The sequence below is a fragment of the Gossypium hirsutum genome, chromosome D13 (assembly GCF_007990345.1).
Source record: "Gossypium hirsutum isolate 1008001.06 chromosome D13, Gossypium_hirsutum_v2.1, whole genome shotgun sequence".
Lineage (NCBI taxonomy): Eukaryota > Viridiplantae > Streptophyta > Magnoliopsida > Malvales > Malvaceae > Gossypium > Gossypium hirsutum.
Genome location: NC_053449.1, coordinates 6,268,708 through 6,294,492, shown reverse-complemented (window position 1 = coordinate 6,294,492; position 25,785 = coordinate 6,268,708). Strand labels below are relative to the sequence as shown.

The 25,785-nt window shown below is 35.2% G+C and overlaps 4 protein-coding genes across 7 annotated transcripts; 2 read left to right on the top strand and 2 right to left on the bottom strand.

The window, feature by feature from the left end:
• Positions 1-124: 124 nt before the first annotated feature.
• On the top strand, positions 125-12,054 carry LOC107919848 (KH domain-containing protein HEN4). Of its 3 annotated transcripts, none has more exons than XM_016849240.2 (7): positions 125-969; positions 3,098-3,721; positions 3,811-4,086; positions 4,539-4,835; positions 4,971-5,053; positions 5,255-5,366; positions 6,110-6,393. In XM_016849240.2, exons 1-7 carry the CDS (start codon positions 367-369, stop codon positions 6,248-6,250), a joined length of 2,136 nt encoding a protein of 711 aa, XP_016704729.2. In that variant the 5' UTR covers positions 125-366; the 3' UTR covers positions 6,251-6,393. The 3 variants fall into 3 exon arrangements, with proteins under 3 accessions (XP_016704729.2, XP_040966076.1, XP_016704730.2); XM_041110142.1 differs by lacking the exon at positions 6,110-6,393 and adding an exon at positions 11,906-12,054 and having other exon boundaries at positions 135-969; XM_016849241.2 differs by lacking the exon at positions 6,110-6,393 and adding an exon at positions 9,961-10,207 and having other exon boundaries at positions 135-969.
• LOC107919850 (costars family protein) lies at positions 7,932-9,634 on the bottom strand. Its single transcript, XM_016849242.2, has 2 exons — positions 9,371-9,634; positions 7,932-8,296 (listed from the first exon to the last, which is right to left on the bottom strand). The coding sequence occupies exons 1-2, from the start codon at positions 9,449-9,451 to the stop codon at positions 8,105-8,107; spliced, it is 273 nt and encodes a 90-aa protein (XP_016704731.1). The 5' UTR covers positions 9,452-9,634; the 3' UTR covers positions 7,932-8,104.
• On the top strand, positions 11,419-15,151 carry LOC107919429 (GATA transcription factor 28). 2 transcript variants are annotated; one of them, XM_041110144.1, is made up of 8 exons: positions 11,465-11,600; positions 11,831-12,189; positions 13,117-13,200; positions 13,416-13,549; positions 13,645-13,767; positions 13,939-14,044; positions 14,626-14,697; positions 14,820-15,151. In XM_041110144.1, the coding sequence occupies exons 2-8, from the start codon at positions 11,863-11,865 to the stop codon at positions 14,916-14,918; spliced, it is 945 nt and encodes a 314-aa protein (XP_040966078.1). In that variant the 5' UTR covers positions 11,465-11,600; positions 11,831-11,862; the 3' UTR covers positions 14,919-15,151. The 2 variants fall into 2 exon arrangements, with proteins under 2 accessions (XP_040966077.1, XP_040966078.1); XM_041110143.1 differs by having other exon boundaries at positions 11,419-12,189.
• A 2,032-nt stretch (positions 15,152-17,183) lies between these two features.
• On the bottom strand, positions 17,184-24,778 carry LOC107919430 (dynamin-related protein 3A). The gene is made up of 20 exons (XM_016848892.2): positions 24,289-24,778; positions 23,648-23,930; positions 23,532-23,560; positions 23,318-23,419; positions 22,687-22,755; positions 22,539-22,598; positions 22,007-22,120; positions 21,866-21,914; positions 21,645-21,754; positions 21,024-21,116; positions 20,760-20,852; positions 20,534-20,671; positions 20,301-20,414; positions 20,104-20,199; positions 19,920-19,962; positions 19,559-19,701; positions 19,318-19,464; positions 18,242-18,294; positions 18,036-18,135; positions 17,184-17,819 (listed from the first exon to the last, which is right to left on the bottom strand). The coding sequence occupies exons 1-20, from the start codon at positions 24,667-24,669 to the stop codon at positions 17,541-17,543; spliced, it is 2,496 nt and encodes an 831-aa protein (XP_016704381.2). The 5' UTR covers positions 24,670-24,778; the 3' UTR covers positions 17,184-17,540.
• Between the last annotated feature and the right edge of the window lie 1,007 nt (positions 24,779-25,785).

The following is a 25,785-nucleotide window of genomic DNA, read 5'->3' as shown; positions in this document are numbered from 1 at the left end:
AAGAAAAACGCGTGGGCGGGCGGCGTTGAAATGAAAAAGGGAAAAGAAAACCAATTCAACTCGTACAGACCGTTGGATCTATTGCCCCTTAAAAACAATCCAGCCGCCCAACATCTCCCATTGAAAACGACGACGCCTTGCCAACCCCGTAGCCGTAGACCCTTTCGCTTTCACCCTTAAAAAACAGAACTCCAAAACCCTCTCCCTGCCTATTTATTTTCTGTAATTTTCGCTTCCGCTTCTTTCCATGGAAGAAAATTCCAATATGAATTAATTAAATTAATTAACCCACTATTAATATAAAAGAGTGAAAGCGTTGTGGATTTTTTCCCCTTTGTTTAAGTTTTAATTTGCTCTAATTTTGATATGGGCAGCACCTTCTTCTCTATACCAATAAAGCGAACCATGCCCGACCCGACCCATTCTGCTAACGGACCCTCCAAGCGTTCCAAGCCTCCGTCTACTACTCTCTACATCCCTCCCGGCCAGGTGGCCTTCCGTCTCCTTTGTCACGTGTCGCGTGTCGGGGGCATCATCGGCAAGTCGGGCAGCGTCATCAAGCAACTGCAACAGGCTACGGGTACCAAGATCCGAATCGAGGATGCCCCGGCCGAATGCCCCGACCGGGTTATTACCATCATAGGTCCTAATGCTGTTAATACCAAGGTTGTGCTTGACCTTGGCGGCGACGGTGAGGGTGGTAGTAGAGTTGAGGAAATCGAGGTGTCCAAGGCGCAGGAGGCGCTGGTGAAGGTATTCGAGAGGATTCTGGAGGTGGCGGCTGAGAGCAATGGGGCAGCCTTGGGGATGGTTTCTTGTCGGTTGTTGGCAGAGGTTAAGCAAGCTGGGGGTGTGATTGGGAAAGGTGGTAAAGTAGTGGAGAAGATAAGGGAAGAAACTGGGACCAAAATTAGGGTTTTGACGGATAATCTACCGGCTTGTGCTAGCCTTAAGGAGGAGATTGTGGAGGTAAGAGGTTTATACCGAATGTTCTTCAATTAGGGTTTCTATTTCTTGGTCTTGGGGTTCATTGGCTTGATTATTATATTCTAAAAGTTTATTTTCTTTTACATTGTGGCAATTAGATTCTAAATTTTGCAGCCCAAGAACAAAATTCCTTTCTTTTTCCTAGTGTTTTTGACTAAAACCCTTGGCGACTAAATCTGGAACTGAGCCCCTTAACAGAAACTATGAACCCAAGGGCTTGGCGCATCAATTTATTTCCTACATTCATTGCCAAGGGTTTTTGACTAAAACCCTTGGCAATTCGGTAGTTACATTCGGTATGACTAAATCTGGAGTTGAGCCCCTAAGCGGAAACTATGTACCGGAGAGCTTGGCAAATCGATTTCTTTATCACTACATTCATTGGCTTTCTTTCCTGGTTCAGTAAAATTTCTAACTTGGCAAACCTAGAATACATAGTTGGTTAGTGCTTTTAGGCAATTTTGGCTTATTAGGGTGTTGATTACAAGTAACACGTACCTTATATGGTTATTATTTAAGGAACTTTCTCCAGTCAATGTCTCAAAAAGTCGTAAGAGGTGCCATTTGGCTACTCGTGAAACCTAAGTGAATGAAGATTTCTGGGTTTTATGATTCAATGACTTCTTATCTTTCCATTGGCACAATTAGATTCTAGATTTTGTAGCTATGAACAAAATGGAATCCGTTTCTTTGTTCATCTTTCCATTGACACAATTAGATTCTAGATTTTGTAGCTATCAACAAAATGGAATCCTTTTCTTTGTTTATCTTTCCATTGCTGCAATTAGATTCTAGTTTTGTAGCTATTAACAAAAATGGAAGCCATTTCTTTGAACCAGTTTAGTTAGCTCTTGCCATATTCTAACTTGGCAAACCTGTCACGTGTAGTTGATAAGTTCTTTTGGCAAATTTGGTTAGTTCATTATGATGTATAATAATTAGATTGTGTTGGTTTATTGCGAATCATTGCATTAACAATCAACCACTGTATTTAATGTCAAAAGATTCTGGAAGTGGAACTGCGTTGAAAGTTCTGATGCAATCTAGCATCAGGCAACCATCTCATTTTCTAAAGCTTTTGAATGTTATTCTTAAGCAGAAATGATATTTCTTGTTCTCTTGTTTATTAGGGTGTTGATTACAAGTAACATGTGCCATACATGATCATTATTTAAGGAATTTTCTCCAGCCAGTGTCACGAAAAGTCGTAAGAAGTGCCCTTTGGCTACCGTTAAACCTAAGTGAATGAAGATTTCTGGGTTTTACGATTCAATGACTTTTTATCTTTCCATTGGCACAATTAGATTCTAGATTTTGTAGCTATTAACAAAAATGGAATCCGTTTCATTGTACCAGTTTAGTTAGCTCATGCCTGATTCTAACTTGCAAACTTGCCACGTGTAGTTGATAACTTCTTTTGGAAAATTTGGTTGGTTTGTTATGATATATAATAATTAGGTTCTGTTGGTTTATTGTGAATCATTGCATTAACAATCAACCATTGTATTTAATGTCAAATGATTCTGAAAGTGGAATTTTGTTGAAAGTTCTGATGCAATCTAGCATTGGGCAACCATCTCATTTTCTAAAGCTTTTGAATGTTATAGTTATACGTAAGTAGAAATGTTATTTCTTGTTCCCTTGTTTATTAGGGTGTTGACTACAAGTATGGTTATTATTTAAGGAATTTTCTCCAGTTAATGTCACGAAAAGTTGTAAGAAGTGCCCTTTGGCTACTCGTGAAACGTAAGTGAATGAAGATATCTGGGTTTTTCGATTCAATGGCTTTCTATCTTTCCGTTGGCACAATTAGATTCTAGATTTGTAGCTATGGAATCCGTTTCTTTGTAACTTGCCACATGTAGTTGATAAGTTCTTTTGGCAAATTTGGTTAGTTCATTATGATGTATAATAATTAGATTGTGTTGGTTTATCGCAAATCATTGCATTAACAATCAACCACTGTATTTAATGTCAAAAGATTCTGAAAGTGGATTTGTTGGAAGTTCTGATGCAATCTAGCATTGGTCAACTATCTTATTTTCTAAAGCTTTTGAATGTTATACTTAAGTAGAAACGTTACTTTTTGTTCCCTTGTTTATATTTGTAGATTGAAGGAGCTGTTTTAGCTGTAAAAAAGGCGCTTGTTGCTGTCTCACACCGCCTCCAAGACTGTCCTTCCGTCAGTAAAACAAGGGCAATTGAAAACAGAAGCATTGAACCAATTCTAACAGAGACTTTGCACAGACCTATTGACTTACTTCCCCAAGAGAGTTTGCGCAGGGCTATTGAGGTATATCCTCAGGAGACTTCGCACAAACACATAGAGGTGGTTCCTCAGGACCCATTCCGCAGACCTATTGACGTTATACCTCAGGAATCATTTCATAGACACATTGAGGCTGGTTCACATGAGGCTTTACCTGATTTGCATGTAGATCATCTTTCACAGCGTAGTTCCATGGTACCTAGTATACCCAGTGACTCTACCAGTTATGCCACCAGAATTCATCCTTTGTCTCTGAAGCCCGAGAAGGCTCCTCCTTTGGATACTAGAACATTTCAGCAGGAAGTGGTTTTCAAAATTCTTTGCTTCAGTGATAGGGTTGGTTGTGTTATTGGAAAGGGAGGTGCAACTATTAAGGCCCTTCAAAGTGATACTGGAGCTACCGTTACCATTGGAGCTGCAATCACTGATTGTGATGAACGGTTGGTTACTGTTACTGCATCAGAGGTCAGTCATGTTGTGATCTTCTATGACATTTTGCTTTTGCTTAAAGTTGTTATTTCTGTTATTGATATGCTTTTGTTGATATCCTTTAGAATCCAGAATCACAGTATTCTCCAGCACAAAAGGCTGTTGTCCTTGTTTTTGTAAAAGTTTTTGAGGCTTCTATTGAAAAGGGTCTAGAATCAGGCGCAGGTAAGGGTTCAAATGTCACTGCCCGGCTCGTAGTTCCTTCAACCCAAGTTGGCTGTCTGTTGGGAAAAGGAGGGGCCGTAATATCTGAAATGCGCAAAGCAACTTCTACCAGCATACGGATTTTAGGGAAGGACCAGGTCCCTAAGTGTGTCAGTGAAAATGATCAAGTGGTACAGGTGGGTTGGAGCTTTTGTTAATTATTTTATAGGTTCGCTGATATAAAACTAGCTTCTTCTTTTTTCTTAAGAGATCTTTGTGAAAATGTTGTAAATTTCTATGTTTTTCAAAATTTCAATGAAAACGTCCTAGAATTATGAATAAATGATTCTAATATTGTAGAGGTTAGAGTTAAAAGGTAATCATGACAGCATGATCTGTTTATAACATATGTTCTCCTGTGTTTCATGTTATGACTGTTGAGTTCAGCTAACATGTTTCCTTGCAATTTCCTTGTGTTTTGATTTTGGCTGAGGAAAGACCTCCTTATATTTTCTTGCTCCAAATACATTTCGCTTAATCTACTGTAATACTTTTTCATGAGAGATTTCCAAATATGATATGAGCCTGGTGTTTCATGAGGCATCAATTGCTTAATTGTTGATTGTTTTATTTTCTTTCTTGTAAACAGATTTCAGGAGGGTATTCGAATGTAAAAGATGCTATATATCATGTGACTGGTACACTGAGAGATAACCATTTTTCTACCTCTATGAGAACTGTGGGAGCAAAAAGCAGTTCCTCAGTTTTAACAGAGACCAGTCCTTATGAAAGATTTTTGGACAATTCCCCTCTTGAGTTGCAAGCATCAAGTGGAGTTTCTCACAGTCTTGGTTGGCATACTTCTTTGGCAATGAGTAATACGGATTCCTTTGGACTTTCTTATAGCTTAGATCGGCCTCGTTCACCAGGATTGTGGACATCAGAGGTAGTCTTCTTTTCATTCTCTCAGACAAGAGTGTGTACATGCATGCACCCTAATCTCAATCATGAACACAAAGATACATGCTGGAATCGAACTATTGCGCTGTTCTACTTACCTCTAGCTGGATTTTAATTGCAGATGGCTACTCGATTGAATCCAAGGAGCATCATAGACAGTGGAAGAGGACTGACTTCTTTTAGAGGTGGATTAGAACTTGGCAGGTTGGTAGCTTACTGCAAATTTTGTGTGGGGCAAATAATAAGTTAGGTTCGAACTTAAAAGTTTTGAAGATTGATGTTGGTTTTATGTTGCTGAACTTAATGGTGTTATATGGGGACAAATATAATTGGGAGTGGGGAATGAGAAGTAAGGCTTTCGGACAGTTTCTCATAACTAATGTCCCTTTCTTCTCATGTTTGCAGTGGAAACAAATCTGCTGTTGTGACAAATACAACTGTAGAGATTAGAGTTCCTGAGAATGTTATTGACTCTGTTTATGGGGAGAATGGTCGCAATCTAGCTCGCTTAAGAGAGGTAACAGTTTTTTCTTAACTGTTTCTGCATTATTTTATTGGCATTGTTCCAAAAAGATGTTGCGTATAGTGTTTAGTTGGTTACAGTGGTTCTGCTCCTAATTCTACAGAGAATTATACATTCACCGCCTAAACAACTCAACTCTTGATAGAACTTAATGAAGAACTTAGACAACACTACCTGAGAAGAGAAAATCAAACCACATGAATTTGAGACTAAAAAGATGATCAAAGTTAAATTGATTTCACCACATCCACAAAAATTCCCTTGCTAGACATTTATCTTCTATTAAACTGTGTTGAAACTCCTAAAAGTCATTACTTAAGCTTGTGATTGATAAATCATGCCCGTTTAACAATTTAAAAAGTTAAACCCTTGTTTAGTTAGTCATTGCGGATGACAACACAACCATGCCACAATTTAATAACATATTCTGAAGTCTTTACTAAAAATAGTCTGTTCAAATTCCCACTTGTACAACAGTTAAGAACAAGCCATGTACCTTGAATTTTACAACAAAAAGAATTTTGAAACTCTCAATATTTCAAAGGTTACACTGGATTTGATACACACCTTTTGGGTTATTGGTTTGCCATGCACTCATAAAAGACTGGCAAATTAAAAAACAAGAAATCTAAATATCATCCCTAACCAAGATACCGTTGTTGATGTCAATGTACAATATCTATGAGATATCTTTTCTTAAATCAACATCAACTTTTCCTTTGGTGTACTTCAATCAGATCTCTGGTGCCAAGGTCATAGTGCATGAACCTCAAATAGGAACAAGTGACAGGATTGTTGTTATATCTGGGACACCTGATCAAACCCAGGCCGCTCAGAGCCTCCTACAAGCATTCATCCTCACTGGTCCAACTCGCTGAAATCTTTCATTTAAACCTAATGTTTTCATAAAAGGAGAAGAAAAACTTGAAGCTGTTGCCTATTTAACTGCTTTTCTTCTTTTATTTTTCAAGCAGTGTACTCTAGTCTAGCCATCTATGCAAGCCCTGCTCTTTGGTGACAATAATTTAGTTCTAATCATTTACAAAATTTTCTGTGGTGAATGGCTTATGGAGATCACTGTTTTCTATCATATCTTTCTTTTACTGTCTAGTTTTGAGTTTCTTTTATAACCAGTGATAAGAATTTATATTTACTATGATTAGTTGGCTTAGTGATGAGAGTCATGGGCCTCTTATGCTGTTATTTTCACCCCCATAGGCTTCATTTTAAGCTGGACTCGTGCTACCCTATGGCTCTTAGTGAGCTTGAATCCAGCCTCACAATTCACAAAGTACAAATCAAATTAATCTTCAGTAACAATTTTGGTATTAGATGAGTATGTGTGATACATAAACCCCCTAAAAAGAAGGAACTCACTTTCTTGGATTGTTCTCTTGGATATTTTGCCGTGAAACCCTTTAGTTGAAAATAAACTTCTACTCTATATCCTCAATAAAAAGTTGGCTGGAGTACATTTAAAATAAGCCAAAAATCAAGAGTAGATGTTTTTGATCAAGTTATATTATGAATTCTTCCTAAATATTTATTAAAGATAAGATTCAAGCTCTGAGTTCCAATATTGATAAATTTGTATTAAAAATTTATCCTGCATGGATATGTTTTTAGTCTAGAAGATGTGCTTTCAGGCAGAATTTGTAATGCATGCATTAGTGAACATCAATTCTGCTATTTTTAGATTTGGCATCCCTTCCAGTGAGGTTTTAGGTTGCCCTTACATGGCCTTGTCTATTTTGTATGTAAACAATAACTTAGTATCTCACTCAAGTATTTCAAGTTTATGCTAAATAAAAAAATGTTAGCTCCTTTCTCTCTTATAATAGCTTTTAATCTGTTTTTGATAGTTGTAGAATGCTATGTTATCTGGACTTTTCAGTTTCCTTATCCTATGTTTGGATTGGAGTAAAGGAAGGGAAAGCAAAACCTTTCTCTTGTTTGAATATATATTATTTAAACAAGAGAAAGAAAAGAAAGTTGAGTATTCTTTGTTTTCCCTTGAAGCATTCAATTTTTATTTACCCCAATTTGTAGAAGCTGGAGAAAGGAGTAAATTTTTTTTGGAAAGATGAAATACATACTTTTCCTCTTAATCTTTTTACATAAATTATTTTACAAAAAAGGTACAACTGGAAAAAAAGTCATACTTTTGCTTTCCTTTCCACTGTTTAAATGAATAAAGGTTGTGAAAATTCCTTTACCTTCTCATGCTAATTTAGCTATCCAAACAAAATACACATGTATCATTTCTTTTCCGTAGCCTTACTCTCTTTTCCTTTCCTTTCTTTTCCCGCATACTTGTTTGTCCAAACTTAGTGTTAAAAGTATCTGTGTTTGTGACATATTTCCCACATAAGGATAATTTCCATTAAACGCAAGATTTTTTTACCAATTGAAGGAATTCATTTCATTTCTCTTTCCTTCCCCCCCCCCCCAAGCCCTCTCCCTTCAATTTATAATTATCCAATCCTGTGTAGTTTATGCCATAAAAAGCAAATAATAGATGAAGACATCAAAGTTTGAACATAACCAAAAGAAAACATATACAAATCTGGGTGTAGTACACTCTGGAAAATTTCATAAAAGAGTATTCAAAAATACGGTTATGCACTTATGCTGAAGAAGCTTTCAAACATGATAAACATTGAAAAATTACATAGAATATCATCAAACTTTTGCTGCAAAACTATAATTGCAATTATTTGTTTAGAACTGCATTAGTTGCTACTCTGGGCTGCTGCTGGTGTTGTAGCTTTGAGAATGATTTCCACATTGTCATGAACTCCTTGCAGCAGTAGTTCACCATCATATGCAACAACTTTTCGTTTCTTTGCTGCTCTTAGTGTCCCAACTAGTGCTTCAAAGATGTTTGCACAGCGATCATCATTAAATAGCACCCCGAATGTGACCTTGGAACACATCAAACAACACAATTTTCAATACAGTTGTGCTGGAAAATAAAAGTAGATTGTAGCAACGTAGATATACAAAATATGAAATGGGAAAAACCTGAAGCACAAAATAAATCATCCAACTTTCCAAAGTTCACTTTTAGATGATGTAAACATGGCTAAAACTTATGTCAACTATATCCATTTTTAACCCTTTAAAGACTTAGAAAAGAAAGAAATGGTACATATATGTATTAATGGCCATCACACTTAAAAAATCTCAATGCAATGCAGAGAATATGGTCTTCTACACTATCCGTCAATGATGGTCACCTGGAGATTAACAGAACAATATTTGGGCATAAATACTTCCCATAAGATTTTCAAAGCATATATTCTTGAATTTAGAGAAAAAAAAAATGGTAGATGGTCAAAGAACGAAAACAGTTGGTATGTTACATGAACTACCAAAATATGTATGTTTCACTGATTTTGAAGAATGGATTGTTTGAAACAAAATTGCCAATTGATCCTACAATAGCAAACGAGGAAGTGTCTTGAGATCGAACTACACCTTCTCAGAGAATCCAACCAGACAATGATATTTGTAAAATAAGCTTAACACACTTGTTAGTTTGACTCCATGTTGTTCGGACTTTTAATTTTTCTTGAAGTACCCCCCGTACCTAACACCTGACCAACACATAATATGGAGCTATGACCTTCAAGATCCTCCAAATACATGGAAACACTGACCATACCTGTGTCGGATACAGGTATCTATTTGACACTTGCACCTGAATATGAGTAAACATAGCCCCAAACTATGCTTTTCCTCTCTGTTTTCATAGTTTACCATTAGGGAATGAATCTAAATGGAAAGTTTGAAGCAGTGGAAAAAAAAATCAATAAACAGATCTGATTGTCATGTAGCTAAGTTAGCTATTTAGGAAAAGATGGAACAAACAAAGAAACAAAATGGAGAAAGCTTGAACCAACCCAGATCCAGATCAAACAAGGGTTTAATGCGCAACTTTTTGCATAAAATTAAAAACCCAGATCAGAGAATAATAAGATAGGATTAAAAGCAACCTTGTAAGAACCATCTGATTGGATCTGGCCTAGTCTTTGGATTTCTTCCTTGAGTCTCTCCACCTCCTCGTCTACATTCATTGTGCTTTCTTGGAAAAACAATGACAAAGACAACAATGATATATGCAAATATATGTTTTAGGATGTCTAGGTTTTTTTCTCTTATGAGGTTCTTGGGATCAATGTGTTATTTTATAGGAAACTTTCTTTGAGGTTATAAAGAAAAAAGGGTAATAAAAGTGAAATTAAAACAGACCACAGATCATTTGATTTATTATTTTCTTTTTGGGGGTAATTATGTACTCAGACCTTCTACTCTTTGGAGTTTTGAAATTTAGTTCATATACTTTTTTTTATTTAAAAATTTAAGGCCAAAGATTGTTGCTAAATTCGAATACGTGACTATTCACTATTTAAGGCTCTGCTTTAAAAATTAAAAATCAATTTATAATACATATTCAGGTTTAACAGTCCTTTAACTTTTAAGTCAGATAAGGATTAAATTTAAAATTTTGAAGAGTCAACTATTTGGGGATAAGAATTTGGTGATTGGCATATGTAAAGGGGTTCATCTCTTTGTGGTGGCCCAGCTCATGTGCAAACTGGAGTGGATTTTCTACGGATGCTCAACCAATAATGGCCGTCAGATCAAATGACTTTTATGAGTTTTTCTTGGGCTCTCAGCTACTGGCCCTTGATTTTAAAGTAGTTCCATTTTTTCAATATTGTTATTTAGGAGTCTGCATGAGCAGGGCCGAAGTAAATCTTGTTTAAGGGATCAAAATTAAATTGTATAATTTTACCATTTTAATAGTCATGTCTTTATAATTTTTAAAAGATTAAATTAAATTTTTATTATTTTTAGGAGAGGTAAAAGTGTAATTTTATCTTTAATTTAAAATTTTTAAAAATTTTAAATTAAAGATAAAATTTTTTATTTTAGGGGTTCGGGCCCTCCCTAGCCTTTGTGCATGAGTGGGTGTTGTCATCAACAGTACATATTGTTAGTAAAGTATTTTTTGTTCTTTTTTATAGTTTTATATACAATCTAAAAATATATACAGTTGAATTATTTTTAACATATTAATTTCATTTTAACCAATGACTTATTTGAGTTTTATATCGAATTTTCATAGTAGTATTGTTTTTATAATCTAATATATCATAGATAGGATTGGGACTTATAAGATTTTTGATTGAGTTGGTGTTATGAGTTTATCATTTAAATCGGACAGTTGGTAAAATCAATTAGGCTATTGATTCGTCGGTTGGTTTGATTGATTCAAGCGGTCTGATTAAAAAATTATTAAAAATTAAAAAATTTTGATTCAATTGATTTTTTGCTCGAGCCAACCGGTTTAAAATCCCTTTTCGAATTGATACCCAAGTTTGACTGGTTAGTTTCAAACAACATTGATTTATTGGGTGCCAATTTAGTTAGAAAAATATTAACATACACTTTGTTTTAAATGATAATCAATATCATTATAATGATATTGTCTTTTTTATATAATTTTTAAATAAAATAACTAAAAGCATTAAATATATATTTTCTTTGATCAATAAAATTTAAAAGAGAACATATTTATACATAGAATGTTTTATATCACCTCAGGGTGTGATATAATTTAATGTATAATTAAATATATGATTTTTTTTCTTTTTAGAATTTTTAAAAAATATTATTATTTGGTGGAAAACTAGCTCTTCAAAACTATCATTACGTCCATCTGTAAAGCTGAGAATTCATTATCAACAAAAAGGGGAAATTGTGGTTTTGGCGCCGATTTAGTCTTTATGTTGTAAATTTTATCTGTATACTATTAGTTTATTTAAATAAAAAAATTAATACAGAAATGTGTCAGAGTGTTTTAAGGAAAAATTGAATCATTATTCTAATCGGAAAAGTAGAAGAATTAAATCAAAATTCTGAGAATAGGGGGATCAAATTGTAAAGAAATTCAGTTTTCATTCGAAAGTTCAATAAAATTCCCTTTATAGAAAAACATTATGATTAAACGATGTGCCAATGATTAAACATTTGATACAACCGGCCGTAGTTTTATCATTACCCTTTAGCTGGCCCTTTTTATTTTTGTCCCAAACCCTAAATTCTACCATTCGATTTCGCCATTCCCTTAACTCAGTGAGTCAACTCGGTACTCACCACTCACAAATCCCCACCAGTTTTACTGAGTTGGTTGATCACTCGCTCATCGTGGCATAAAGCGTAAATATCATCATTCGTCAGGGCTTTTTCATTTTCCTTCTTCCCCCAATCTGCTCCTTCATCTTCTTCCCCATCCTTTCTCCAATAGCTTCACATTTTAATTAATAAGAAAAACATTTGTTTTCGTTATTAAGTTAAATAAGTTATTAAATTCTTTTAAACTGTAGTTTTGAAATTTTCCTCTTAGGGTTCTCTGATTTTTTTGGCTTCCAATTTTATATTTTTTTTAGTCAAAATTTGTGGGTATTTCGATGCGAAAGGAATGGCGAATTCGAATCACCACTCAACATCATTGTACGGTTCAGGTGCGATGAACATGCAACGAAACCCAGAAGAGGAGGAGGAGGACGTTCCCGGCGGAGGCGGCGGAGGAGGTGAAGAGTCGGTGGATAACCCTCAGATTGGATACCAAGAAAGCGGCGGCGGGGTTGTTACGGTTATGAATAATGGCATGGAAGAAGCTTCTCACGCCAATCTTTATGGTCAAGGATCCGATTTAACCGCCGTTCAGGGTAATTCAAGTGCTGATCAGCTCACCCTCTCGTTTCAAGGGGAAGTTTACGTCTTTGATTCCGTTTCACCTGACAAGGTTCGTTCTCTTTTTTTTTTTCATGTGTCCTTTTTCTAGTAGTGTTAATTTTAATATAGTTTTGAAGCTATTTATTTCCTTTAAATGTTTACTTTTCGAATCTGGGTTTAGGTTAATTGCATTAATTAATGATTCTAATTGTCAAGTTGTGAGAATTATTAAGTAGCGGCCAATTTTGTTTTACTTCTAATTTTGCTACAATTTTTTGTTTTGTTTTTTTGCATCTATGTTTTGGTTTACCTAGTCAATTAAATGTGGTGATGCCATTGCCTTTATCAAATGAAGACAGGGCTTCCCTTTTCACCTCAAAGTTTAGTTGTATCTGGTGGATATGCTCTGCATTTGTTCATTAACGATGTCCCATGTATCTACTTCCCATTAATTATTTTTGTTGCTTTTGATTGTCCCTTCTTATGTGTAAGAAGGCTTGTTCAAGACGGTTCTGTTCGGGTATATTCTAGTTGTCGTCATTGTTGTCCTTTTATTATGTAAGTTACATTCAGTTGCAGTTGTGTTGTGGCTGTTTAAACGTAACATTCTCAGTTAGTCTTACGCTTCTGGTCGTTTACATCTTTTGATTTCTTACTTTTCTCGGAGGGCACTTCTGTAAATTCAAGTGTATAGTTCAATATTAGGTGATTATGATATAAGACTGACATGTATTTTTTTTAAATTGATCGTTAAACATAATAATATGTTTAGATGTAAAATTGTTGTGGATGATTGAATTGTGCGCGCTATTATTGCTTGAAGTAACAACAAGAATGTGTACAGTTCAGTCTTAGATGATTATGATGCAAGACTGACATGGAATTTTTTTTGTTGATCGTCTAAACATAATTGAATGTTAGGCTGTGGTGGATAAATTGCAGTAGGTGATATTATGGCTTGCAGTTTCAGGTATAAAGAAGTGCTTGAATTTTTCAGGTACAGGCAGTTTTGTTACTTCTAGGTGGATATGAAATCCCTTCGGGCATTCCTGCATTGGCTGCAACTCCTATTGCTCAAAGGGTATGCATTAGATGAATCATCTTAGTCATCTTGTGACTGATTCTTTAAGGAAGATTTGTTTTGTTTATACTTTTTCACTCCATTTATTACAATTCCCCTAGGGCATGGGTGACTTTCCTGGGAGGTCAATTCAACCCCATAGAGCTGCTTCTGATTCTTTAGGGAAGATTTGTTTTGTTTATACTTTTTCACTTCTTTTATTACAATTCCCCTAGGGCATGGGTGACTTTCCTGGGAGGTCAATTCAACCCCATAGAGCAGCTTCTTTAAACCGATTTCGGGAGAAGAGAAAAGAGCGGTGCTTTGATAAGAAAATCCGCTATACTGTGCGGAAAGAAGTGGCTCTCCGGTATTCCAATTATCATATTTTCCCCCCACCTTCTTTCTTCAAATGGAACTTGTTCATGCCACTTTCTTTCTAACACTCTATTTATGATTTGTTAGGATGCAGCGTAAGAAGGGCCAGTTCACATCAGCCAAGGCAATTTCTGATGAAGTAGCTTCGGCTTCTTCAGGCTGGAGTGGAACACCAGGCTCTGGACAAGATGAGAGCATGCAAGAAACTTTGTGAGTAGTCCTTTCTATGATCAAATAGCTTTCTAACAATTGATCATTGGATCGGTATTACACATCACTAAAAGATGTTAGTTTAGCTTGTCCTCTAGCTATTATATTTTTTGTGCCAATAAAAGGGATTTCTGTAGGTTCTCTTCTTTATTGTTTAGTTTTCCTGTGTAGATGCTCACACTGTGGAATCAGTTCTAAGAAAACTCCTATGATGCGTCGAGGTCCTGCTGGTCCTAGGACACTTTGCAATGCATGTGGACTCAAGTGGGCAAATAAGGTTTGTTAAAATAGGAAAAAGTTTTTTATAAGTCTATTCCTTGTGTCAATGCATGCGAGCTCAAGATCTTACTATGAGATGATTGACAATTCTCTTAACACTTTTGTTAATAATATATTCTTCATAATTTGAATTATATTTAATCACTCAAGACTATGATTAATCATTGTGATTTGTTAGAAAGGCATATCAATATGACCTATTATCATAAGCTTATTTTATTTTGTCCAAGTGTTTGAATTGCTTATTTTTCTTGTATGAATGGAATACAAGAGAAGGTGCTAGTTAGATTAACAGTAGAACCTTTTTTTGTTAATTTCTTGACTTTGATCACAGACATTGCCGGCACTTATCTCTTCGCACGTCAGTTTCTTGATTAGAGTTGAAAAACTTGCCTCCAATCTTGCTTCAACCTTATGCTTCAAATTTACAGTAAATTTCGAAATTGGGGAACAACATTATAGATTGTGCTTGAGTACCAAACGTAGTACTTAACTTGTAGCTCGTAGGAAAAGATGTTCTTCAACAATCGCACGTAATTCTTTAGTTATTCACTTGGGAAATTGAATTGTGATTATCAGGGTGTTTTGAGAGACCTTTCGAAGGTCTCCATGGTAGCAATCCAGGATCCAACTGTGAAGACTACAGAACAGGTATTGCTAATTCAGAACAATATCCATCATAGTTATTCATTGCTTGTTTTCATTAGAGTTACATCCTAACCATTCTACAAATCTCACAACTTTTTATTACAACATGGCGTGTGTTTTATCAGAGTGATGCTGAAGCTAATGAATCGGAGGCTGTAACTGGGACTGCAGTTGTTGTATCTTCATCGAACAGAGATAACTCTGGTGTGACTTCCGAAAGATGAGTAATACGGTGAGTGCAATGTTACTTTGGTGTTTCAAGGCAGATGTCAAACTTTGTTGTAATAATCCGAGATGGTTTGGCAACTGTATATATAATAGATATATGGCACATTGCCTTTGCTCATTTGTGTAAATAATTTTGAGATACAGGTTAAACTAGTTTTATGTAACTTAGGAGTAAAGAACAACAAAACTCTCACCTTCAACATTAATTAATGTCCCCATATTTCTCTTCCCTTTTTTGGATCTTCACAATTATGAATGTGCTGTGCTTAATGAGGATAACTTTAGAGGTGGTAACCATCTCAGCCGATCATAATGTGTATATGTTTATCAAAGGGAGGGTTGAAGACTTAAGTAATGCAAGTCCAAATTGACAGGATTTACTTATATTAGCATGTTTTAACAAGTTTTGTGATTAGTATTTTATAAAGTCAATCCTAATATTTATTATTTTATTGTAGATAATGCCTGTAGAATTTTTAATCAATTAAAAATGTTTAATTCTTTATTTAATGTAAGAGATTTTTAACTGTTAATTATATATTGGTAAATTAATAGATATGATTTAGGGGCAAATTACACATAAAAACCCTATTTTTTTAAAATTTATCGAAATGGGCCCGGTATTTTATTATTTACCGGAATGGGCTGTTTTTCCTGAAATCGCGACCACGTCAGCGCGATGTCAGGGGATGTGTTAGTAAAGCGCGTCCACGTCAATGCGATTACTTATGTGGCAACAAATCGCGTCTACGAAAGCGTGATTTTCTAACGTGGAAGCAATAATTTATGAACAATTTATGTTTTTTAGCTTGGAAAACTTTGAAAGGTCATAACTTTTGGCTTGGTTGTCCGATTGAGACGATTTTTTTTTATTTCGAATAACTTTTCGAGATCTACGCGCTGACAAACAGCCGAAGGTGGTTTGGCGCAGTTTTCGTCGAAAAAGATCTTTTTTTGCCTTTAAATTTGATTTTTTCGGTTTAAAATTGAATTTTTTGAAACATTCAAATCATTATTTTCCTTATTTATTTGAAGTAAACACCGAATTTTTATAACAGAATTGTTGTATTATTTTTTCTGATTTGACACGTGTATGGAATAGGTCCGATAAATCATTAGAACGTAAGTAATATAAGTAAGATAATAACAGTATTTTATAATATGTCAATTAATTAGTTTAGCTTAGTTGGTTAAGATACTTGCTCTTTTCCCTTAGTACCTTGGTTTAAATCTTGTTGGTAATAATTTTGAATCTTTTTTGTACTTGTTGCATTTATTTTTTTAATCAATTAACTCTTCAATATTACATTAATATATATTATTAGTACAAAAGTATAGACGGATTGACAATTTGAGCTACAATATTATGAATATTAACTACAATACATAATTTGAGCTACATATTACAGTAATACATTAATATGTATTATTAGGGGCAAAATACCCAAAAAAGGGGTAAATTCACATAAAAACTCTATTTTTTTAAAATTTACCGAAATAGGCCCGGTATTTTATTATTTACCGGAATGGGTCATTTTTCTCAAAATCGCGTCCACATCAGTATGATGTCAGGGGACGTGTCAGCAAATCGCGTGGACGTCAGCGCGTTTTGCTGATGTGTCAGAAAATCGCGTCCTCGTAGGCGCGATTTGTGTCCACGTAAGCAAAGCGTGCTGACGTGGACGCGATTTGCTGACACGTCCCCTGACATCGCGCTGACATAGACGCGATTTTGAGAAAAATGGCCCTTTCCAATAAATAATAAAATACCGAACCTATTTCGGTAAATTTTAAAAAAAAATAGGGCTTTTTTTGGTATTTTGCCCATGATTTAGATATTAAAATGAAATTTCATGTTGTTGACATATATATATTTATATTGAAAAAAGCAATTTCAAAGTGCCATATAAAAAGTTGAGCGTGTACATGTAGACATCAGTTAATATTTTCAGTTTTCTTAAATTCTGAGTCTATTAATTAATTAATTTATTTGAAGAAAAAAACCTTTTTTTCTTGAAACATTCGTTACTCGTTTCAATTGTAATTATCAGTATGAATATTTACGATTTAAATTATTGTCGGCAAGGATCTCAGTTCCATTTGAGGTATTAACACCTATTGGATCTAATCACAAGGAACACCACCAGCTTTAAACAAGGTGCCAAATGTGGATAAAAAAAAACGGCGTGTTTAAACGTCCCAGTACTCAATTTCCCTTGAAGTTTGAGTTCCGATGAGACGAATTCAAAATTGGCAAGTGATTAAACAAGAATCCAAAATTTAATTCAATTGTTATCTCATGTTCTCCCAAAAAGAAAAAATCGAATGCAAAATTGAAAATTACATGCAAAACCCCAAAAAAAATGAGATTCAAATCTCACATCAATTCACATTTGAAAGTAAACATCGGGCCGCATTACCCAAACCTAAAACTATTGTTTTTGACCCGCAAAAGAACAGGTTTCTCATCCCATTGTTCTTTCTAAAACTATAAACAACCCAAGTATAACCCTATATTATGACAGCTAACTAGACTGAGCAATCAAATGAATATAATGCCCTCCCGCTTAGATGAAAGGAACTTGAACTGAAATGCACCCTTGTCTGTTCCATTCGTCTTAATAATCAACTGTAGGATAGAGACCTGGCATGTAACTACGTCCACTTCCATTTGAATCTGTATTATTAGCATACGAGTGTGTCGACAGTTCACCAGAGTGAGATGACTTGCGAGATTTTGGGTTTTTAGGAGAAGCTGTATAGGCATCGTCTGAACCACCCGAAGAGTATATTGATGATGTTGGCAATCCGTGGATCTTTGGCAAGCCTGTTGGATCCGAACCCAAACTGTATCCCCTCTCTACTGTTTCAGCTTCCAATGGCAACTCGTCCAATGTCTATTCAAAAGGATTTTGAGAAAGTACATTAAAATATGTGTATATATGTCGCTTAATGTCTTAATGCTGTATTTTAGTATGAAAACAAAAATTAAGCAAAATTGCCAGGGGATTGAGGGCATATCGACACAAGTGTACACATGGACGAAGACATTTGTCATTTGTTATTTTGACAAACAGATTATGACATGATGATATGTGGTAAAGAGAACGCACCCTGAATGCCTGTTGGAGAACTCGGAGTGTTTCTCGAGTACGTTTTCTCTTAGAAGCAATCTCATCAGGTTCCTGTAACATTTCTTCAAACAGATTTTCTCTGTTTCAGATCATAAGACAGATAGACAGACAGGATACTCAAAGGTCAGCAAAGAGATGGTCAAAAGTACAAATAATTGAAATCAAACCAAAGAGCACAGTATTACCTGTAAAGCTTTTTGATAAAGACATTGTGAAGTTCTCGTTTTGTATGGTTTACCTGGATATAGATATTATCAACAAACAGATCAATATTCATATAATGTTGCGGCTTAACAAATTGGAGCACAAACTATAGATAGGAAGAAAAGGGTTGTACTTACAAGAATTACAACAGTTTCAGATTCCAATGAAAGAAAAAACTATGGCAAACATAACCTTTTAAATCAAAAGCAAACTTTTTGACCAAGGCTCGCTCCATGTTCTAAATGTACAAGTAAAACAGGATACAAGATTCATACAATCATGAAATTCTAAGGACCCTCCTACCAGAGCTAAAACACATCAACCGCACACAGAAACAAAAAGAACCTTGTCCAGCATTCATGACATAAGCTTCTTCTCTCCGGATCAAAAATAGCCAGGACAGAAATCAACATAGCACCAAAAATTATTTAGGTCAGTTCACATTGTTGCTAAACTGATATATGGACAAAATGGAAATTAATTTGGCTAGAAAGATTTACAATTTCCTAACTGGAGCACCACAATTTTTTTTCACAATTTCAGGACCTAGGACATGAACAAGGGTAAAACAGTAAAAGGCATGATGAAACTGTTACATGTCAACTACTTATTATTAGATTAGTTTATTATTTTATTAGGAGATTTTATTTATGAGTATTTTATATCTTTAGGAGATTCTTTTAATAAAGTATTTTTTGAGAGATATTAGGAGGCTTCCTTTATTCAGAGTCGTTTTTTAAATTTACTTAGGTTATAAGTATTTTATTTAAACAAGTAAACCTATATAACCTCTATTTAAGAGGTTGATTGCTAGAAATAAAATTAAATCAGATTAAGCAAATTCTAGTAGATTTAAGATTCTCTCTAACAGTCTTAAGGCCTGGAATTCCCTTGGATGAGTTCCACTTGTTAATCATAGGTCATTCATGAGGAAGAGGAAAAAATCAGGGAAAGAGCCCTGATGAGACAGACGGTTTGCCTGTGAATCATCCGGTGACAAGTCAGTTGGCACCGTAACAGAAACTTAACTACCAAATATGTTTGGTTCTAAACTTACCAAGAAGTGCATAATTGCTTTAGGCACAGAGTCCTCTATATTCTTCCTAACAATGTCATAGTACGATCTCAAGAGCAATTTGGTGACAGCAATTTCAATAGCTTCAGTTTCTGAACGATCTTCTGAAGGCCTCAGGACTGATGGTGGCTGAAAAGAATTAAAAACAATGCTTGTCAAGACTGAATACTTATGTTTTTTAATTTAGGACTGGACCCTTGTAGGATTATCTAACTGCATGCACCTCTCTCAAATGGATCATGGAAAATGCCTGTTCCATGTTATGAACAGGTTCTGTGTATGGCTTGTTTGTCGAGCTCTCCTTTGCTGATGAGCGGTTATCACTGCCACCAAATATTGATGAAACCCAAGTTGAACCACTTGTACCTGACCCACAGAGAAAACATCATTCTACTATAACCGGTGAGAACAATCAAAAACCCAAAAATTCATGTCAGAAATTCCCTAGACAAAAGAAAAAGGGGGCAGGGGAGAAAACCATCAATATTGACCTCCTTATTGGACAAAAATACCAAAAAGAACATCAAAATATCATAAATTAAAGCCGCGTAAAAAATTCAAAATTATAGTCTAAAATGCAGTACCGCTGGATGGAGCTTTTTCAACATCTGCAACAGGGCGGGCTCCCTGCACTCGAATGGAGTTAAAAGTTGCAAGTTATTTATCATCAGTAACATACACACGAGAGAGAGAAAGATTGGAAAAACAAAGGGGAACAGCACAGAAGAGAAGCATATATGGGGCAGCAGAAACACAAAATTTTCATGCCTGATCAGCCACGATTCCATTAACTTGTCTAGCAATAATAGCCCGAGATTTAACACTTCTTTCAGAACCAGGTGCCTTATCAGTCTCTAATCCATCCTGATTAAGTCAATAAAGAAATAGAAAAGAAAGAAAATAAAGAGGAATTAAGATTAATAGTAGCAATAGTACCAGGGAAATGAGTACGGCCAGAGATCTACCTTTGATCTAGATATGGGAAGAGCAACCCTGGAATTCCTGAACTGTTGATTGGCAAGCTCCACAGCCTTGCTCCCACCAATAAAATTCGGGTGTGAAGTATTTATGTAATCCATCTGCAAAGTAGAATGGGATATATCATGTTTACCGCATTGACAGTATCAAGTTTATATTTTGTGATAGGATTAGGAATAGAAACATAAAATTAAATCAAATTAAAATAGCATAGGCATACCTCCATTTCAATAATATGACCTATCATTGTCTCAGATGGTTCAAGACCTTCTCGGAGAAAATTTCCAATAACTTGGTCCATATGCTTTCTCAGAACGGGAAACCGCTGCAGTTCATTAACCATACAGCGATGGCTTATCTGGGAAGAGGACAATTCTATTAGAAAATCTAGATAGCCAAGTAACAGAGCTTTGAGACTACAATGACAAGCTGGAAGATAAAATTACCTTTATTAACTCATCATATATGAACCTGGCACATTGAAGGCTTGGATCTAGCAGACGTGCTATTTGCCTTCGAACAAGTACTTCAAATGGGACCTACAAATAGAAGTTGAATTATAACAATAGGCTTAACATAAAATAATTCCAAGCAACACTCTGGAAAACAGCTCTCTAGGTTTGCATAAAAACAAAAATATTCTTCGATTAAGCAATTAAATTAGAAGCCTCTTTTTTTTGAAAATAAAATTAGAAGCCAATTAAACCTACTTCTGGTACGAATAGCGCAGATCGAGGACCGGTTGCATTCTGAATGGCTGTTCGAATGTCATCATCAGTCAAGTCTTCACATGGATCAACCTCCTGTAAAACAAATCAGTTAACGGCAAACTCAAAACCAGCACCATGCAGAACTATGCACATAAAGGCACTTGTATAGAGGCACATCTATCTCTCAACAATTTCTAGAGTTGCAATGTAAGACTACTCATGTCAGTGTTCTAAATGAAGCAGTATCAGTGTGCAACAAATATGAAGATTTTATTTTTTTACCTGAAAAGAGGGAAGGTGAAAAATTACTCTTATTAACATCAAGAAACTAAGGTTGACCTTTTTCTTATCCTGTCCTAGAAGAGAGCATGCAGAAAATCATTCCTGAGGGAGTGAATGCACATCACAGGGAACCCGTGGCAATGTGAATGACAGAATATAGTAATTAATGACCAATAATTTTGCACAATGATATGAATAGTAACTAAGAACCAACTTTTGTACAATGATGTGAAGAAACACCCCAAAGATAAAGCAACATAAAATGGAATGGGAAACAAATAAAAGTTCCTCAGAGTGAAAAGCACGAAAATATTAAGGCACAAATCTCAGTCTACACACCTCTAAGCTCTTAACAAAGATAGATTGGAAAATATAATGAATCCTTGCTCCACCAGATAGCTCAGATGTAGACATTTCTTCATTTTTCCCCTCTACTATTGACGAGAAAGCTGTTTCCAATGAAGCATTAATTTATGGCATCATTAGCAATATACTAGAATGTATACCATTGGTGATTAAGAATAATAATAAAATTATGGCAGTCAAACAAAAACATTTACCTTCACAGTACTTCGAAAGAATATTCAGTAGAAGAGCTCCCTGACCAGCCTACAGGTTTTAACACCATAATCTTGTCATAAGAAAATTATTTCAGATGCTTTTTTCAACCAAGTTCGTGGTAAACAAACAAATATGCATACCCTTGATTCTGTGATTTCTCCATAGCTTGCATGTTCCTTTGCCAAAGACACCAGCGCAGAACTAATACGTGATTTCAGCCCAGGAAGTATTGCCTTGATATGTTGGACTAAAATCTACATTGAAACAGCATAGAAAGACTCAACAACAAGATGAAAGAAATATAGAAAGCTCCCCATGCCAAGCAGTACATATCTCTATGTCATGCACAACAGGGTCATGAGGCTGAACTAAGAATGACAAAAATGTCACCGACTAGCGTAAAACCTTCAATATATCCCATAAGCACCAAGGTGCTTGATTCAGGTAAAAAGAAAAAGTTAAGTAGGAATCCTCCAGATATAACTCAGCCTAAAAGGTTGCTCTAGAGTCTAGATTTCCACCAAGTGCCTAGCATAAAGAAAGGGGGTAAATAGCACAACAGGGGAAAGTAAATATTAATAGAAAACTTGAATGCTAGAACAAAGCATTGACATTAAAAATTGTGATTTATTCTCCATAAAGTCCTGGAAACTTCATTTGCAAATATTTTACCTGATTCAACTTCTTCGCCAATTGAGGAACACCACAACGATCAGCCAGACCATTATATACCTATGGCAAAAAGAAATAAGCAAATTGATGATGGAAGCTGTATAAAACAATGAACAAATGTTAAAGGTTGGCCTTGGTGCAGGCATACTGGACGGCTGCGGAAGAACTTTTCCTCCGCCACAAGGGCATCCTTGATACTCCGGTTCCGTAAAATATCCTGTTTACACATGCAATCAAACTATCAGCGCAATAGTAAAATAAGGTGCCTGATAAGCAGTATATGATATATAATAGCAAAAATGTAGTCATCAAGAAGTAAATTTTTTATGGATATGACTAATTAACGTTTAATTGCTTTTTTGGAGGGAAATAAAGGGTTTTTCAGGCAGCAGTACCCTTATCAGTGCTCTTGCATAAATGTTATGACTAATTGTTAAAATATGACTAACTGTCAAAAAGAAGTCATCAAGAAGAAAGCTATAATAATTTCTAACCATGAAAGAATGATGGCAGGACATGTAAATGGGAGTGAAGATCACACCAGGCAAAATAGCATAAAAAGATTAGTATATGTTCTAATCCAATGGGACAATATGAAGAAAGACCGAAATTTCATTAGAGAATCTTGAAGTAGTGACTATAGCATAATATTTAAGAAAAACAACTAAAAATGACAAATCATCCCATTAACATTGTACTTGGAAACTATTTGCTTTAAAAGAGTAAAAATGTACAAACTGATGAATAATATCTTCAATTCAGTTAAGCTACACTCTTACCTCCTGACTTCGATTCACAACACCTATGTAACCAAGTCGAAGGGGAATCACTTTTCCAAGCAACAGGTTACGAGCATCAGTACCTCTGTCCATTATATCAAGCTGATTCATAAGCAAAGAAGCCAAAACTAGTCAGAAATGTAGAACAGCTTATGTATACGTAAGGCTATAATTTGATATTTTGAAAAGGAGATTTTCACGTTAAAAGATGAACCTTTGTGATAACCCCAATGGTTCTAGTACCTGCCAGCAGAAAATTAGCAAAATTAGTCAATTAAATAAACATCAACAGGAACTCAAGCAGAAGTGGGGTTTTGTTAGTTTAAGTACCATCAGGATCAGCATTTCCTGCAAGTTGAAGAGCATCAGAGTTTGCTAAATCTGAATTAGCTGGAGTAACAGCCAGAATCAGACAGCTTGGTTGTTTAATGTACGACATGATCATTGTTCTAATTCTAGCTTCAATATCAGAGGGTTGATCACCCACAGGAACTTTTGTGATTCCAGGCAAATCCACAAGAGTGATATCAAGAACATTTGGTGAGAAAATCTTAAGTCGAATCTGCCTGTCAGAGACACCTTTGTTCCCTCCAGCCTCCCTGTCTGTCTCAGCCTGCAACCAGATAGGATTTATTTAGCTGAAGGCATTTTTTTCAATTAGTACTCAAAAAGAAGAATCTCGTCTCCTAAAAGCTCCAGTGCAGTGAATTCCTATATAATTATCACCTAAAGCCTAATTACTCGTTTTTGCAACTCCCGGTTTCCCCAGTCACAACTCATCCTGCAGCTTAATTGTGTCCTATTTATAGAATAAGCATCTTTCTCGCTTCAAAATTTTATCACAACTTTCACAGTGCTTAGGCAACAGTCAACCAGAGAAAATTCAAAAAATGCCTAGCAGTTTTTTGAATTGAAGAATCAAAACGCCTAACTTCATAATTCTCAATCATAAAAAGCAAGCAACACAGAACCTGAATCTCCCTGCGAATCTCAGAGAAGTCATAGAAGCGCTTTCCAGGCAAGTGAAGAAACTCGCCGTACTCCTCTTCAGAACCATCAAGCTTACGCTTGGTCTGGAGTAGCTGAAGGACTAGCGGACGGCGCGTGCAGATATCGTTACCTCGAGGCAAGAAATCACGTCCAACGAGTGACTCGAGCACGCTGGACTTTCCACTACTCTGACTTCCGACCACCGCCACCTGCGGCAACTCTATCGTGGACTGGCTACCAAGCTGAGCGAAGATGTCCTGAAGCTTGTTCACTATCGGTATAACGGAAGATCCCAATGGAGCCACAGATGATGGTGGCGGCGGCTGCGTCGATGCTGCCACGGCTGCCGCTTCTTCAGCCATTGACTTTCAATAATTAATTGATGGATGACACAAGATCAGAGATTTAGAGATGAAAAACTTATGAACTCTAGGGTTTTGGAAGAAAAACAGATCTTAGAAAATGCAATTACTGATTTGAAATTTCTTTGGACTTTTCTTCGTATTTTTTAAAAAGTTAGGGTAAAATTTAACAATGTTCCATAATATTTTATCAATATTTCATTTTCATCCATAAATTTTAAATTTTGCATTAATAATTAATAATTTTTATTAATATGTCTTTTTTCATCCTATACATTTAACAAGTGAGCACTTTAAATAAATTAATTTAATTCATGTATGGGTAAAAAAATAAAAACAATGTTACATCTTAACGCAGTTAATGTGTACCATTTAAAAAAATTATATGTTATTTTTTTTTCAATTTGCAATTTAACTCTAAATAAAATGAATTCATCAAAATTTAACTTATTTTGCCCTTTTTAGTGGTATAAAAATCAAATTTACTCATTTAATAATATATGCATTAATTTCAACCATTCTTTATTAGAGAAGGACTTGTCAAACTAGGATGTAAATTCGACACTAGTGATCCCAACTATTCGATTTCGATTCAAATTTTTTTGTATTCTTTTAGTCGAGCTCGAGCTATTGGTGAGCCGAATTCGAGAATCGTAATACTCTATTTGAACAGGTTATGAACCTAATTGAGCCTTTTCATTTTTAATCATGAAATTACATTTATATCCTTATAAAAGGAATTTAATTACGAATGGGTTCGAGCTTGAATACAACTAAACTTAATCAAGCTCAAACTCAAGTACAAAAATTAATAAATAAGCTTAATCAAGTTGAAGTATCTCGATTATGTCACGAGTGGAGCTCAAACTTCAAATTTAATGTTCGAGTTGAACTTAAACCGAATATTGAACCTTGAACTCGGAGTCCAATTCAAGTTGGCACTATTCGAGTTCAGCCCAACTTGATTACACTCCACTGGTAAATACTTTCACCACATTTATCATCTTTTAACCTTTTTTTTCATATTTCATTCTCATCCATGTACTTTTGTGTTTGAAAAATATATATATATTATCTGGAAAAATATCATGTGAATTTTAATAATTAATAATTAAT

Coding starts and splice junctions, on each gene's coding strand:
- LOC107919430 (XM_016848892.2), bottom strand. CDS start 24,669: ATGGCTGAAGAAGCGGCAGCCGTGGCAGCATCGACGCAGCCGCCGCCA. Junction 21,755..21,865: donor TCTTTCGAAGTACTGTGAAG/GTAAATGTTTTT, acceptor CATTGGAAACAG/CTTTCTCGTCAATAGTAGAG. Junction 20,853..21,023: donor CTGCGCTATTCGTACCAGAA/GTAGGTTTAATT, acceptor TTCTATTTGTAG/GTCCCATTTGAAGTACTTGT.
- LOC107919848 (XM_016849240.2), top strand. CDS start 367: ATGGGCAGCACCTTCTTCTCTATACCAATAAAGCGAACCATGCCCGAC. Junction 3,722..3,810: donor TTACTGTTACTGCATCAGAG/GTCAGTCATGTT, acceptor GATATCCTTTAG/AATCCAGAATCACAGTATTC. Junction 5,367..6,109: donor ATCTAGCTCGCTTAAGAGAG/GTAACAGTTTTT, acceptor TACTTCAATCAG/ATCTCTGGTGCCAAGGTCAT.
- LOC107919429 (XM_041110143.1), top strand. CDS start 11,863: ATGGCGAATTCGAATCACCACTCAACATCATTGTACGGTTCAGGTGCG. Junction 13,550..13,644: donor CGGAAAGAAGTGGCTCTCCG/GTATTCCAATTA, acceptor ATGATTTGTTAG/GATGCAGCGTAAGAAGGGCC. Junction 13,768..13,938: donor GAGAGCATGCAAGAAACTTT/GTGAGTAGTCCT, acceptor TTTCCTGTGTAG/ATGCTCACACTGTGGAATCA.
- LOC107919850 (XM_016849242.2), bottom strand. CDS start 9,451: ATGAATGTAGACGAGGAGGTGGAGAGACTCAAGGAAGAAATCCAAAGA. Junction 8,297..9,370: donor AATCAGATGGTTCTTACAAG/GTTGCTTTTAAT, acceptor ATGTGTTCCAAG/GTCACATTCGGGGTGCTATT.